The sequence below is a fragment of the Corapipo altera genome, unplaced genomic scaffold (genome assembly GCF_003945725.1).
Source record: "Corapipo altera isolate COAL_440 unplaced genomic scaffold, ASM394572v1 0, whole genome shotgun sequence".
Classification (NCBI taxonomy): domain Eukaryota; kingdom Metazoa; phylum Chordata; class Aves; order Passeriformes; family Pipridae; genus Corapipo; species Corapipo altera.
Window position 1 is genome coordinate 29342378 of NW_020884872.1, and position 15976 is coordinate 29358353.

The window sequence follows — 15976 nt, forward strand, 5'->3', positions numbered from 1 at the left end:
TCCTCTATAGTCCACAAGCAGCATGCTGTCTGGGAGGCGGAGCTCATCCTGGTTACACAGGATCCACTGTGGAAGATATAATGTAGATTTCAGAAGCATGCAAGCTTCCTCCCTGAAACATCGGGTGGTTTAGGTAACGTTTCTAGTCTGAGCATGTGGCTGGGACAAGAGAAGTCCTGCATTTTCGCCACCACTGACAAAGTGATGATGCTCTTCACAGTAGTTTTCCCTGTTCTAATCTTACAGTTGTCCAGACTAGGGACTTGTAACAGATCCCACAAACATATGTGCCTGAGTATCTTGGGAAGAAAATGGAGAGGATCTGGACCATGCATGGATTTTGTCCTGACAAGAACCAGTGACTTGGTCAGGACGTATACTCAAACCTAGAAGCTGTCAAAACACTCCCAGGTTCCTCGGTATGCACATAGTTCGAGTGACCAACCTCTAAAGTACATGTGCAAATCTTCTCAAATATACTCTCAAATGTACTTAACACTTTGACCCTCCATAAGTCTCCAACTCAGTGGCAAACCAGCTCTCTACAAGCCACAGGCTGCACTGACAGACCTAAAAATACCTCAGGTTATGCCATGGGTTTTGACAGCTCTCCTGTGTGTGCACTGCTTACCTACACAAGCACAACAAGTCTGATTCATCCCGGCTACCTCTCGCTGATGGTACACACAGTGGAGCTGGCAAGTGCAGGGGCAGCGAATGCAAAATAGCAAGAAGGCAGTGGGTGGGCTGCAAAAGAGCCACCCACAGTCATTTCAGAGTCTCAAAGCAGCAGCTCAGTGCCCGGAAGCATTAGGGCTGTCAGATCTGCATCAAAGGCACAACGAAACACTCAGTACTATTTATTACCTTCTTAAAACAAATCATTTTCATGATTATAGTAATTTAGGAAAGCCCTGCAGCATGGAGAGCAGGGAAACAAGCTCTGGACAGGGTTTGTTTTTGGATCCTGAGGTAATGGAGACACTGTAAATAGATGTCTGATAAGAATCTGTCACCAGATTAATCAGGATCTTTGCAAACTGTAACTTAAAACACCTACCACACTTAAACACTAGAATTTAAAGAGACAACACTCTTATAATATTATTTTCAGTTACACTATGCATTCATTCAATTAGTGTCAAGTAACTGAGGAGTTGGTTCAATGTTAAAACAAATAGTGCTCTATGTTAAAGCAAATAGTGCTCTATACTATTTGTTACTCTTCAGGTAAGTAATATTCCACAGCTAATCACTGCTCATTTTGAATCTATTCAGAGTACTTATTTACATGAGAAAAAACACTTTTTGAAGTCTCTTTTGTTTGAAAATTATAGGGGGATATAATGTTAGAATTTAATACATAATCAATGTCTTTATGCAAGACTTTATGTACATTATTATACTATGTTCTTCACAAACTAAAATTTTACTGTCATGATAATCAAAGCCAAAACTTAGATGAGTTTTATTTTATATTTCTCATCCACATACATTAATTCTGGCCTCCAATTTTGTGACCTGAGGCAGTTGCCTTGGTCAAGAAGGGGAAGGGAAAAGCAGTTAATTGAAATTAACCTGCAACATTCTGTACTTCTGAAGAATAAAAGTCTCCCTGTATAAACAGTACAGTTTCTGTCAGGACTGCAATAAACTAGGCCACCGGGTTGAATCCTCAAGTTTCCTTGACCTACTAAACTTAGTTTCAATGTTTGTTCCTTTCAGCCTGCTAATTGTTGCAAAAAAAAAAAAAAAGGAAAAGAAAGAAAGAAACCTACAGTAATAGTTCTGCTGCTTCACAGCCTTTATGAAAAAATAGTAAGCAGGAAATGCAGCATTATAATTAGAAATGGAACCAAGCAAATAAAGTTCAGATTCACATCTGTATGTTTTACACCTGTGATCCTCATTCATGCCCAGCTCTAATTCCAGTAGAAGCTCTTCCCTCTTCTTCTGAAGAGGATTTTCTCACTGCAGTTCACAGGGACACGGTTCAGTCCCTTCACTATTTCAGCCAAGTAACCTGGTGCAGGGGTTACACAGACGATTCAAGAATCGTTTGTCCTTAGTTATCAGAAGAGTGACAAGCACCTTTTATTCCTTTGCCAGTGAATTCCTACTTGCCCAGGAATGAAGCAATCTGTGTAAGTATCTTATTTACTTGATAACACTGTACATTCCTGCTCATGTCCTTCCCCTAAAATATGGTACAGCATGTAACCACAAGGTCTGAGTATCTTTACGAACCTGGTTATGAAAGAAGTGGGAATCAGTTGTTTAACAGACTCACATGGATATTGGTGAAAAAGGGGAAATCAGGCAATTATTCCCCACAGGCTAAACTATAAACGGACACAGAAGCAACTAAAGAATGAACAATCTGGGTTGTAAGGGACATTCCAAGGTCATTTGGTCCAACTACATATTGGAGCTGATTTTTAAGTCAGACCCAAGCAATCCTGCCATGAGTCAGTCGTTGCAGAAAACAACAGAGAACTCAATACTGGTGTGTGTTTTTGCACTGTGACACAGAGCAAATTACTCTCTGCAGTTCAAAGGCCAATTAAATGTGAAAATCACAGGGTAGATTTACTCCAAGGAGATGCAGAGACTGCAGGAGCTCTAAGGCTCTCAGCGGCACTGCTGGGAGGGGACACACTTTGTGACTTATGGCAGCTGAGATCCTACATGGCTGCAGAGAGCCCCTGCATCTTGCCTGGGGGGTACTGAGGTACCCAGGCCTGTTAGCTATTACAAAGTATGCTTAGAGTAAAAAACATGCAAGACATTTCAAAGATAACTTATTTTCTATTGTGCTGTTCAAGGGAAAAAATACTTTTTGTTTCCTCTTTTGTTTTGAACCCACTCAGGGGCCACTGTTACAAAGGAAAATTAATTAGGTTGTTAGTGCTGTGGGAAGCACTGGTGTGCTGATTGCAGGCACTGGCATGTGGTGGGTCCACTGACCCACCAGCAGACCAGCCATGCCCTTTCTGTTGTGTCTTGGATGCAGCAGGTCCAAATCAGTATTTTCAAGGAAACTGCCACAATTTTTTCCATGTACAGTTTAGCCACAAGTTTTTGGTTTAGAAACCCTTTAAGTATTCGATCATAGAATGTCAAGGACATTTGGCTTAAGAGGTGGAGGAAACTAAAAACCACACAAACGCTATGAATAGAAGCTATGGAAAGAGATGGCACATTTATGAACTCGGTCAAAGTGGATGCATATGCTGCTTTATTTAGGCTCGTATCAGAGAAGGAAACAGGCAATCTTTAGCTCTTTACTTACATTAAAGTACCAACCCCTCTTGCTTCATGGTATATTTCTATTTTTATACAACAGAAATCATCAGCTCTAAGTTTCCTTGTAAATTTCTTCCCAGCCCCAGAAAACCTTATCCTGGTGTTACTATGATATTAAACCTACCTTCACTTGCCTAAAAGATAATAATCAGATAAGGTATTATCGAGTATTAGTGATCCTAAGAAGTAACATCAGAGCTTACACAAAAAGCTATGTTCCTAATGCCTGAATGACTCATATTTGCCACTAGAACAATACAAAGTCATTAAAGAAGGTTGGCCTTTAAAAATATTAGTTGGAACCAGAGCAAAACCTTTAAGTATATTAAATGTCATAAAGGCTCTTTCTAAAGTTGAGGTTGTTACAGTATAAACAGAATAAAGAGAGAGGCTGTGCTCTTTTTTTACTGAAGCCCAGGAGTGAAAAAACACGAGTAAAAATATTTTTATCTGCTGGAAGTGGGAAGAATAATATTATTTTATATAGGGCATATACAGAACATTGTAACACACAAGCACACATATCAAAATACTAAACTAACGGATTATATCACCATAGCACTGCAAATTTTACATTCAACGAGTCCTTATGGTGCTTATAATCCAGCAGGAGTTTGCCTTAATGATACATATCTTGTGTTCATGGAATGGTACTTACTGGCTGCTCACATGACTAACTTGTTAGACATAGTTTCACAATATACTGGCATCGAAAGTGAAGCCAGTTCATGAAGGCCCTACCACTCCCACTCCCTCCCTGCCACCATTGCCCCTACATCACTCTGGGCCACTCCTCATCCATGCCCTTATGTCTAGTTCTAGGGTCACATGAGGACACAGGTCACCAAAGTGATCTGGGTTAAAAATAAGCCCACTGAAAATACAAGTGAATATTTTTAACTTGGAACATTTCAAAGATATGGTTTATGATGCGATGCCATGAGCAGTTTTAGTGACACAGCTGGTGTGGTGGCAAGCTGAGAGAATGGAGTGGAAGCTGGAGGGAAGAGGCCGGAAATCCTCAAGCCAGCATCTCTGCCATGCACTATGGAACAATGCCATATGGCAAGGTCTGCAAAATCTGATCCTCTCTCAAATTTCTTTTGGCATTCTTACTTGAGTGTTATAATTACTGAAGTTTGGGGTACTTACGCCATGATGCCCGAGAGATGAAACATTTCAGCTGTTATGTATGACAAGTAACTGTACAGGAAGACAAAGAGTGGCTCAATCACTCGGATTTTATGGGTGAAACGGGTGGTAAAAGCTGCTACAAATCCCAAAAGGATTCCAATCAATACTCCACCGATCCCCACTATAAAGAAGTTAGCAATCCCAGCGAATATGTCAATAACCTTAATTGTGCGCATCTGGCAGAAAGACTTGAACAAATTGTACAGGACCTAAGAAGAAAAAGAAAGCACATTATATTTTTGAACTCTTCTTAATTTCCCTTCATGTCATTATGTTCCTCTGCTTAAATGTTGAAGTTTGAATTTCTGTATCTCCCTTGAATTCACTTTTGAGATATGCTGTTGTTTATCTCTGGTATATTATTCATCATCCATATATATCAAGGAGATACACAAAGATGGGTAAAAATCAATACTCCCATTTTTGCAAATGGGACAGGTTTCTTAACCTATGCCATTCCAGGAGCCAGGAACATAGATCTATCTAATTCTTCTTTCAATTCATCTATTTGCACAGCTTCTAATTTCTCCACAAATATCAATTTCAGATTTCCCCCAGATAAAAGAAATAAAACAGAAAGAGGAAAAAAAGATTGTTTCACAATCAGTGAAGAATTAGATTATTTTCCAATGTGTTTGATCTACATGACACTGAGAGATGCAGTACTGAATCAGACCATAGATTCATCTAGCATGGGAGAGTAGGGGGGTCGCAGGGGGGTGGAGATGGACAGTGACCACCTCAAGGAGTAAAAGAAACGTGGTGTTCATTAAGTAAGTGCTCTTTTTCTAACTTATCGACCATTAGGAATCCAATGGTTTAGAGGCAAAACAATCTAAAGTCCACATTTCTCTAATATCCAGTATTTTAATTACTCCAAAATAGACAACAATGGAATCAGTTATTCTTAAAGAAACCTTAAGGGGTTGTCCCATCTGCAGACTTACATGGGAGATTTAAGCATTCCATGGTGCTGCATGGATGCTCCCAGCCCTGCAATACCATGACAGCTACACTATCCTCTTGTACAGATCTAAGTTGGGTCACAGGTACCTATTCCTATCCCAGAGGGTTCACAGGCTAAGCCAGTGAAGACCAGTCATCTTAGACTGCTTGTAGGAGTTAAACCTCTGCTTTCTTTCTGGACTTCTTAGTGAACCAAACAGGTTTCTCTATCAGGAATGCTATTTGAGAGAACAATGTTTTATCAGCACTTGCATAGTGCCAACAGTGTAGGTGTTTGAGTAGTGGTTGGGAAGGATTTCTCATGTTTGCAGTCTTGTTCTCACTCACATGACAGAACATAAGTTGTTCAGCACTTTTTAGCCAAAACTGGATAGGTCCTACAGAGATAGAAGTTTAACGCAAAGTCATGGCTTATTATGGGTCCTTTGAGCTAAGTGAAAGGAAACAACTGAAACAGAAAAGAAAAAATATTCCAGAGCAAGCATGAAAATAGAAGATTAAGTCAAACCTAGAATGGTCAACAGTAATTTTCATTACAAAGCAAAGAATACAAGAGCAGGATCACAAACTATTCATTTGATAACAAAGATGTTCTCAGGATGAGTCCACTTGGGAGAAGTGTCCCTTTTCACCTGGACTAACCCCTTCAACTTGCTACTCTGAGGCAGACTCCCAGCTTTTTTGCCCCATTCCTTGTTACTATGTCCTGTGCAGGACAGGAAAGCATTGTCATAAGATTGACTGGTTTTCCACCTGTTTTAATTTGTGGACTCTATGGCTTTGAATGAAGAGAATTATACCAGAATTAAACCTACTGACAGTAGGAGCACCTTTGTTGGTCACCTTACAAGGGTTTCTCAGTCCACAGTCTCCCAGAAATCTGTGAATCACAGACTGAAGAAAAAATACTATTGACTTGTGTAGGTTGCAAGGAGTGTCCCTGAGTCACTTATTGAAACTTGGGATGGTCCTAGAGTAGTGTTTTTCTCTAAGACACTACAGAATTTCACTTGGCAGAATACTCTCTTGGAATGTATTAGGGAAGATGATTATTTTCTTTAATTGGAGTTTTAAATAGCCTTTTTTATATTTTAAAAAGTAACTATATAAATATATACGAGGCAAGTCTCCAAAGTAAGGGCAGTGCAAGGTGCTTGTAAAGAAGCAGAGAATTTTAATCTACTTGAGCAATAGCTTTTCCATAACATCACCTCATCCTCACAGCAAGGAATACACCCTGCAAAGAGAATGGAGCCTGTTGTTCCACATAGAGACATCCCCATAAATCTCAAGTCTGTTGCCATAAGTTATTTGAAAGAAGAAAAGCAACGTTCTCCTTTGTACCTCAACCTTGGTAGAACCATGGAATGTCATGAACATGATTTTAATCTCATTTGTACTGTCCTTTATTTACACTGTTGTAAACGAGATCAAAATCAGGTTCTCTTCCCTTTTACCCTACAGCAATTCAGTTTTACAGCTCTATCTAAACTTCCAGGTGTCAAACATTAACTCTGGTCATATTTTTAACGCATTTTGTATGAGAACATGGCAATTTTTTGAAGTTCAAGATTTGCATTTACTCAACAGCCTTCAGTTGAATTCACTGAAAGTTACACCAAGCAATATTAGTCACTGATCACTTTTTAATCTTGTCTCAGAGTATCTCTGAAGCACTAATTGCTTATTTTCATCAGCTCTCAGTTATTAGTTTTTAATTCTAAAATGACTTTAAAGCACTTTAAAGTAATGTTTTCAGCAGAGGCAGAATACAGAGTACTTCTGTAATGTTTTCTAACATGGGAATAATATTATTGTAATGACACTGGCTCCTTCTTTGTGATTTTAAGTCCAGAACTGGAATTTGAACAGCTAACACTCAGCTGTCATTTTACCATTTAATATCACCACGCTAGTTATCCCTGACTCAGTTTTTTGGTAAAGCATCAACTCTGATCAAGAATCCAACTGGCAAACATTGTCCTCAGCCAAATTCAAGCTCCAAAATTCCACCAGCGGGGGAAAAGGAACATTCAAATGCACAGACATATTGCAAAAACTATCAGACAAGAAAGGCCATCTGAGAAGTGCACACTTTTCTTTGTATACAAAATGAAGTTGTGGTAGGACATTGCCTGAAAAGGGAAAGCACAGATGACACTGCTGTTCTGTGAAAGCTTTTATTAGGAGCAGCTAGGCAGTACAAGCAGGATAGCAGGAAGAAGGGCTTAAAGTATTTAGAAAGTACGTTTAGTAAAGCCACTGTTTTGCACTGCCTATCTGTGCATCTCCTGGGGTTTTTGATACATAGGAATTAGGTAGCTTTCACAGATGGACAACCTGCATTCAACTCCCCTCTTATTTCATCCTCCCATCCCACTGCAGGTACCTGCCAAAACAGGTGGGACTCAAGGGCTCCAGCAGATGAAAGCTGAAAGGTTCTGAGCTCTGCCTGTTAGCTGGTTTTATCAGCTCCCCCTCTAACACAAGGGCAGAGGAAGGGAGAATATTTACAAAACATCATCTCCTTACAGCACACAACTGAGTGACCCCAGCAGCATCCCATCAAGGGCTGCTCCAGGAGCACTGCTATAGGTAGGGGAGGCAAGGTCCTCTAAGGGCACCCCACCAGGGTGACAGCCTGGGTCACATTTCAAATATAATCACATGATTGCAGGTGTGCAAACACATAACAAGGAACCATTAGCAGACCAATGCTGTGCATTTGGAAACTACTTGAGCTCTTGCCAAGTCGTACCTTTAAGCGATAGCTGGGAAGTAAGACCAAAGGTACTCTGAATTCCTTTCACTCCTTCATGAATATATGTAAGGACAGTGCATTACTGGGCTGGCCCTACAGACTCATCAGAGTAACTTCCCTTTGTTAGGGCATCTGGGTAGGCAAGTCATAAGGAAAGACCACATCCAGAGAAGGCAGTAATTATGCCATGCATTAAATTGCCATGCCAGCCCCTAGAAAAAGGATGGTTTAGAATAATTTGCCATTGGGCAATGGCATGCATGAATATTCCTGTCATCAGGATGCAGTATTTTAGTAGCAAATCTTACTGTATTAACTGCTGCTCCAGTGGAAAGGTGGTTGACTTTATGATTGAAAAAAAAGTGATTTTGGTTGGAAAAATTCAGCAAAAAACAACTTTTATGTTGACATAAAACCAGATCCTTTTGCCCCAGAAAAACTTGTATATAGAGAATTCCAATATGTAAGTGATCATTTAGAGTGAATAGAGACATAGCCAGCCATGGCTGAACTGCTGAGCCTTCTGAAACTCAGTATGTACATCCGCTTATTTACAGGACTGGCTTAAGTACCAAGGCTCAGATTAAATGATGAGATACACATGTGTTAAGCAGGTGAGACAAAGTCTGAGAAAAGAGGAAAAAAGGTGAGGCAAAGTCCAAGAAGAGATGAAAACAGAAGGACAATTCTGCACAGAATAGGACAGGAATAAGAAGCCAGAGACAGAGACAGGAAAGGTGCAGATTCAGTTCATCAATCTTTCTGATCCCTCTAGCATATGAAAAACCAGACCTCCATGTCTCACAAAACTGAAAGCATGCCAGGACATAGTTGGCATGGGCAGAATTTCAAGTAAGTCATGGATAAATGGGAGTAACGTCCCAGACATAGTGTCATCAGGTACAAACAACGGACATTAGGGGTGTTAATGGAATTTGCAGATTGCTGTCCTCAGGTCAGCACCACAAACCCAGTTCAGCTAGTTAATGATTAGAAATTACTGCCTCCAGGTGGCTGTCCTATCTCATCTGTAGCCTGGGATACATGTATTGGTGGTTTCAGGGCAGTTCCAACTGGATGGGCATATGCAAAAAGTTAACCTCAACCAGGTTCAGTGCCATCTCAGTGATTTGTCGACCCTTCCTGTGAATGCACTGAGAGACCCCACATTGGCCCTTTTCCCTCTCCTGCCCAAAAACATTTCTGCAGGTGAGGAGAACAAATTTCAGATTACAGAAGGAACAGAATTACAAAGATACAGAAACCAGAGTGATCAGGTAGTAAAATTCCTACAGTAAATACACTACCATTATACATTATTCTGGTACAGTAAGACTACCATTGTTTCTAAATCTAAAGTTTAAAGAATTACATAGACACTTTAGCACTCTTTTACTTACATCTACTAGCAAACTGTAATAACCAAATACAAAGAGATATAATGGAGTGGCATGTAAACAATCCTTTATCATTTTTATCAATTAATCATTTATCAAGTAACTTACCACAGTTATAGCATCATTCAGCAAAGACTCTCCAAACACTAGGATGTAAAGCTGCTCATTGACATGAATATTTTCAAAGACAGCTAACACCGCCACAGGATCCACAGCTGAAATGAGGCTGCCAAAGAGCAAATTCTGCAGCAATGTGATATCAGTCAAACCAAATGCACTGATTTGGCAAATTCCATAAAGGGAAATTCCAATGCCGATGGCATTCCAGAGTGTACCCACCACAGCATACCAGAATATGGTACCAAAGTTCTCAAAGAAAAGACGAGTTGGCATAAAATATCCAGCGTCGAGTACAATGGGTGGCAAAAGATACAAGAAAAACACATCACTGTTCATTACAGGTGGAGACTTCTCCTCTGCTCCAAAAATAATCCCACCAAGAAGCAATCCAACCAGAATGAGGAGACAACTTTCAGGTACTATTGAGGGCAACTTGTGATAGAGATGAAACCCTTCGAAGGAAAGTCAAATACAAGAAAGGGAAATAGTTATTTGTAGAGAATGCACAAGATTATTCTAGATTCTGTTATCTTAGTTTCTATAGTAAACAAACAGCAATCACAAGCCAAATTCCATTTTCTTTGCAAAGACTGAACTGGACAACCACAACAGGTCAAGGCAAGTACGTTGGCTAGCATATTTAATTCAGTTAATGTGGTGGAGTAGCAAATTAATAGCTGGACATTCCACTTAACAGCAAGGCTGGGTGGAGCAACTGTGTGCAACGGTTCTCTGTGAAACTGTGGGGTTTTTCATAATGTGGAATGCTCCAGAAACACAGTCAAAACACTTCTCTAGGGCAAACTGGACCTAGACAGAGGAAAAAAAATCATAGTAACCACTCCTTTATCCCTGGACAGCTTCACAAAGGAGTTTAAGGAGTACATTAAATTTTTTTTTACAAATCTTTTAGAATCTCAAAGCTAGTGAGGAGAACTAGCACACGTGACTTGCGCCCAGTCACCCACGGTCACTTTCTCCACCACCATGAGAAAGCATTTACAGACATAATTATTATTTTTGGTGGAGCCTCCTAATTAATTTCACAAGAAGCAACATTTTCCATGAAGCGACAGTAAGTTATAGCCTGTATTATTATGTTAATTCTTCTGTATTATATCAAGTAGCAGTGTTGGGATTCTCCATTCAAAATCTGTGCTAAGTACCGAAAAAATTAATTAAAAAAAGGTTCTGAATGAGGACTTAATGATTGAATGTTCCTTAGCCTGCTAAAACTCTCAAAGCCATGCAGTTTTGATTTAAAGATTCCAATTACTTGTAGAAGTTGACAGCTTTAAGCATAATTTTGGTAATGAATGGGAAAAGTTTTGAAGAAACTTATTCTGGCCAATCTAATAGAATGATCAACCTCATGCACCAAGGTCACATTCCAGGTCCCAGTGATGCCAATCTTTTCCAGACTCCTCCTTATCTATATTTGGCCTGTATAATTACATAGAAATCTATCCACACCCACAAGATCCCACAATTCCTGTCTAACTAAAAAGCATTTAAATTATTTTAAATGAGAGCTGCATGGAAACACTGGGTGTGGTAATAACGGGCGTCTATTTCAGTAAAACTATTTCAGTAAAAATCACACCTGTAGTCCAAACAGTTAAACTAGTGCAATATTGGTATAGTTTACATCCAGTTTACCAATTTCAGGCTTCTGTGTCTTTTAACACCTCTTTTGTTAAGTCACCTCTCACCATGGAGTTTTTCCAGGTAAAAGAAAGCCGGAACTTAAACTTAGGAAAACCAAATGGTTAAGAAGGAGCAAGGGGTAGCTGTTTTAATCTACTGAATTTTTACTTATATATTCTATAACTATTAAAGCTATTTTTAAAGGCAAGCAGCTCAAGCTGCACTCTTATTTCCTTTCTGGATGAACACAGACTGCTTTAAATAATTAGAAACACAGCCGATGTGACTCATTAGAATGTCTGCCAAACTCACTGTCATTCTTCAAAACCAGAATCACCAATGTCCTATATTGGCAGAAGAGGTAATGACCCTGGAAAAGACAAGAATTTGTGGTTGGAGACTTGACTCTTCAGCTTTCAGCCACACAAACATTTTATGATTTATCTTAGTTTCTGTACTGGCAGAACACCAACCTTTCCAATATAGCGATCACAAAGTTTCCCAAGTGAGTAGGTTTTGCTAAAAGTTTTTTTAAATTCTTCAGGAGTAAATTTTACATTATTTTCTTAATACAAATTCAAGAGGAAGGAATTTTTGTAAATGCAGCTTTTAAGGAAAAAAAAATCCTAGACAATTGTAATGCAAGGGCAATGAAACATCTCCTGCAAATACAAAAATAAAAATCTTTTATTTTCTTCTTTACAAGTCACTCTGGAAAGCTCATACTCTCCCAGAGACTTGGGACTCCATCCTTAAAGGTAATGGAAAGGCTCCCACTAAATTAAATATGCTTTTTATTCATGTAAACAGCATAAAAACTCCTGAAAGACTGCCTGCCTACATGCAAATGCTTATCATTCCTGATTTGAGGGCAAAGAGCTACGATTTAGAATCCAGTGCACATCAAGTCATGTGCAGGTGTCCTGTAGGATGAGGGACATCTTCCGTTCTCTGACAGATCCACAGCCACAGGGTCAGGAGCATCCTGGGAGCAGATTCCCTGCAGTACAGGAATTTATGATGAATGCAGGACTACAACTACTTTCTTCTCCTCTGACCCTGTTCTTAGGCTCCAGACTATGCACTGACCCAACTTCAACAGCAGTAAACATATTTCACATATCATGGTAAAAATGGCACTAGGACACTAGCGTGAAGTACAAGTATGTTTAAAGCCAGAAGTCCTTAGGTTTGCTATTTTTGGGGTGAATTCCAGCACATTCTGATGCTTGAAATGCCACTGAGATGAGTATCCCTGAAGAGCATAAACCTTTTTTCAGGAGAGCAGTGTTGGAAGGATATCAGCTCAGTTCCCAGAAGAAACACTTCTCATTTGTGCATCTGTGATTAAACGTAATGGGAATCTGAATCAGTTACACAATATTTTGTAGTTTTAGTAGCACAAAAATTAAGCAAAACTGAAGGGTAAGTAGACTAGTCTCACTGCTTAGAGATTCTAGCATTCTACAGGTGCAATGGGTCCCACCTAATATACTCATCAGCATGTGAGTAACACACCTCTATGGTATCAACACACAAGAAATTAAGTAGAGGTAGTCAGAAAATAATTCCATTCAAGGTAATTTATTAGATTTCAAAATGTGCCCTTGTTCTATGCTGGAATAAAAAGCACCATGTTTCTAATGTCTTTATGAAAATGTACCTTGTAAAAATGTTCGAGTTCTGCTTGACAACTTCAGGTTTTCCTTTCTTACACTGTCTTTCTTGCTCCCTCTAAACCAAGCCTACAGTGTCATGATCACAGCCAGGATCAGAGAAACCTCTCAGGTAAATCCCCTACAAAAATTAGCAAATGCTGGAACATTTCAGCTCTGGTGAAACTGTGCTTCTGTGGAAACATATTTGCTAAAAGACTCATAACGAGGTGCTGCAGTTTTCTTTGGGATCCTTCAAACACTGAGAGAGCTGCTATTTCAAGTGACCCTATCTTCTTAGCTCCTCACAGCTGAAAAGACCTGAGAGCTCTGTTCATAAAGGTTTGCCACTCGGCAGTGCCAAGCATAAGCATTCAGTGCCTAGCCCCAGAAAGGAATTTGCGATGCCAGATTAAGCACCGAGGTTTCCTGGGCAGTGCAGGAGTCTCAAGGTGGATTTCATGCTGCCTGGCATGACAGAGGCAAGATGCCTGTGCTGTTCAGCAGGAAATTAGGGGAGAGGAATGCTCCAGAGAGCCTCCTCTCTCACAGGGCTACAGGCAGTGAGACAAGGTGGAAAACCTCTCTCCATCTCTTTGAATCAAGACACAAGGCCCAATTCTAGTAACCCAGTAGGATGGCAGAGCAACATTTCTGTGTCTTGGTGGTTCAAGAACTGCTCATATGTTCTACCTTCAACAAAGGAGAAGGTACCAGTCAGTGAAAATTTGATGTGGACTGCAACTTAAGAGCGATGGGAGCCTGACCTGGGAAGGTTTACCTGATGCACTCACTGGATAAGGAAGCACAGACAAAGCTCCAGGAGCAAGAACTGGATGTTCCTAATTCCAGTCCCAGAGTCAGGGCGCCTGCAGATAGGTGTGGCGAAGCTGAGCACTGCCACACCTAGGGCCACTCCTGGATCTGGCCCTCATTGCTCTGCGCACACACACTGACAACAGCATGCCCTAGATTAGCCACACTTGCTTTTGTTTGGTGTTAACTGAAGGGATTTAAAAATTATATGCGTTTTTCTTCACCTCTGCTGTTTACTTGCTTATTTACTGCAATTAGACTGGAAAATTAAAGTAGTCAGGTAAATTTAAATTTTTTTTTTTTTTTTTTACTTTTTAGATGCCTATGCACCAACAAAATATCATGATAGTCAAAATGTACTACAGACTATTATTCTGTCTGTATTGTGTTTACATGTTTCACATGTAATCCTTTACGTAACAGAAACTTTTTCACTAGTTTTAGCTTATTCAAGAGTTCTTGCTGTATCTAAACCCAGAAGTCATAACAATTTTGCAGTACTCAACTGGCTAAGATAGTTTTTTACCAAACTCCCTATTCTCTGGTTATTACAGTTCATCATACACTTGAGTGGATCATATTTGAACTCTGTCCTGATTCTGCAATCACCTAAAAGCATACTCAAGACTAAGCATGCATCTTTAATGCATTAAGATACATGCATCAGAATACATGCACGTTTAATTGATGCAACACACCGTATTTCTGAGGAAGTAACGATACCATAGCAAGTTGTTTGGGGAGAGGCTCAGGCCCCCAACTACAATGCTAGCTGTGTCAGGGAGCGAGTACCAATTTTTGGTTTTGCAGAATCCTAATTATCTGATTATTAACCAGAATTTGACAGTCTTCTTAAATGTCACAAACAGAAGTTAAAAGTTTTAACATTGATAAAGGGGTTTAACAGAATCAGCATGATCATAGTTTCTTATGGAAATCTCTGCTGCAAAATCAGAGTTCTGAATCAAACAACTGTAGGGTGGGTAAACATTTATTTTGTTCCCACACCTTTACTTCTTACATTATTTTCTAGGTAAGAAGATACAAAGTTCATAATTTGTAGAGACTTACTGGACCTTCAATAGCTGTCTAGCACACCATTATCTGACATTCCTTAGATTAATATGCTGTACTCATTACTCTGTTTGGGACATAGAAAGCTAATTAAAAACATGATATATAAGCTGCATAAAACTCAGTGAAACTATGCAATACAATTGTTTTCCACAGGAGGGAAGAGGCGGCCTTTCTTACTCATACAGTGCCGTCTTTCTTGTCTTTCTCAGGACATAAATGAATGGTGGGAAAGAAGAGTAAGGAGGAGGCTTACTCTCCCCTCATTAATATTTGCTTTCCATCGATCAGTTGTTCTGTTCTGAGACTGTCATTACACCCTGCGTTATTTTAAGAAAAAGAAGACCGTGCTCAAATGACAGCAGGGCGATCAAGGAAAAGTCAGTCACGCACCGGGTGAACTCCGGGTTTTACGGTCCTCATAGCCCGGGGTTCACCCGGCGCTGCAGAGGGCCGGAGGTAATCTCTTCTCCTCTGCACCTTTCCTAACCGAGAGAACCCCAGCTTCAGCCAGCCAAATCCCGTCCGGGAATCCCACTCCGCGGAGGAGCATCAGTGTCCCTCTGGCCGCCCCCGAGCCCGCGCCCCCCGCCGCCGGGCACGGACCGCGCCAGCCCCGCTGTCCGCGGCGGCCCCGGGGGGAGGGGGCCCGGGCGGGTACGGGCAGGGATGGAGGGGGGGGGTCGCCCCACGACCCCGCTCACCGATCTTGGCGAGGGAGGCCAGCAGGATCCAGAGGGTGATCTCGAAGGGGATTTGCACGTGGGGGTAGTCCAGGGTGAAGACGTGGAGCCGCGTCTCCTCGAAAGCGGTGCCGCTGGGGCTCGGAGGGGTGCCAGTGCCCATCGCCGCGGCGCCGGGCAGCTGCCCTTCCGAGGTGGCCCGCGCCTCCGCCGCCCCGGCCGCCAGCGCCGCCAGCACCGGCACCAGCACCGGCACAGGCACCGGCCGCAGGGGCGCGGCAGGGCGCGGGGGGCAGCGGCTGCCCATGGCGTCCCCGCTCCCGCTGCCCTACAGCCCCGCGCTGGCCGCCGCCACCA

The 15976-nt window shown here is 41.1% G+C and overlaps 1 protein-coding gene across 1 annotated transcript in view; it reads right to left on the bottom strand.

Moving 5' to 3' along the window:
• Nucleotides 1–15917, bottom strand: part of SLC9A2 (solute carrier family 9 member A2) — a 33027-nt gene extending 17110 nt beyond the window's left edge. The window contains exons 1-3 of the mRNA XM_027641314.1: nt 15641–15917; nt 9733–10196; nt 4459–4709 (exon numbers count right to left, since the gene is read on the bottom strand). Coding sequence (XP_027497115.1) covers nt 4459–4709; nt 9733–10196; nt 15641–15782 — 857 coding nt within the window. The 5' untranslated portion in view covers nt 15783–15917. The remainder of the gene's footprint in view (nt 1–4458; nt 4710–9732; nt 10197–15640) is intronic.
• Nucleotides 15918–15976: the final 59 nt, after the last annotated feature.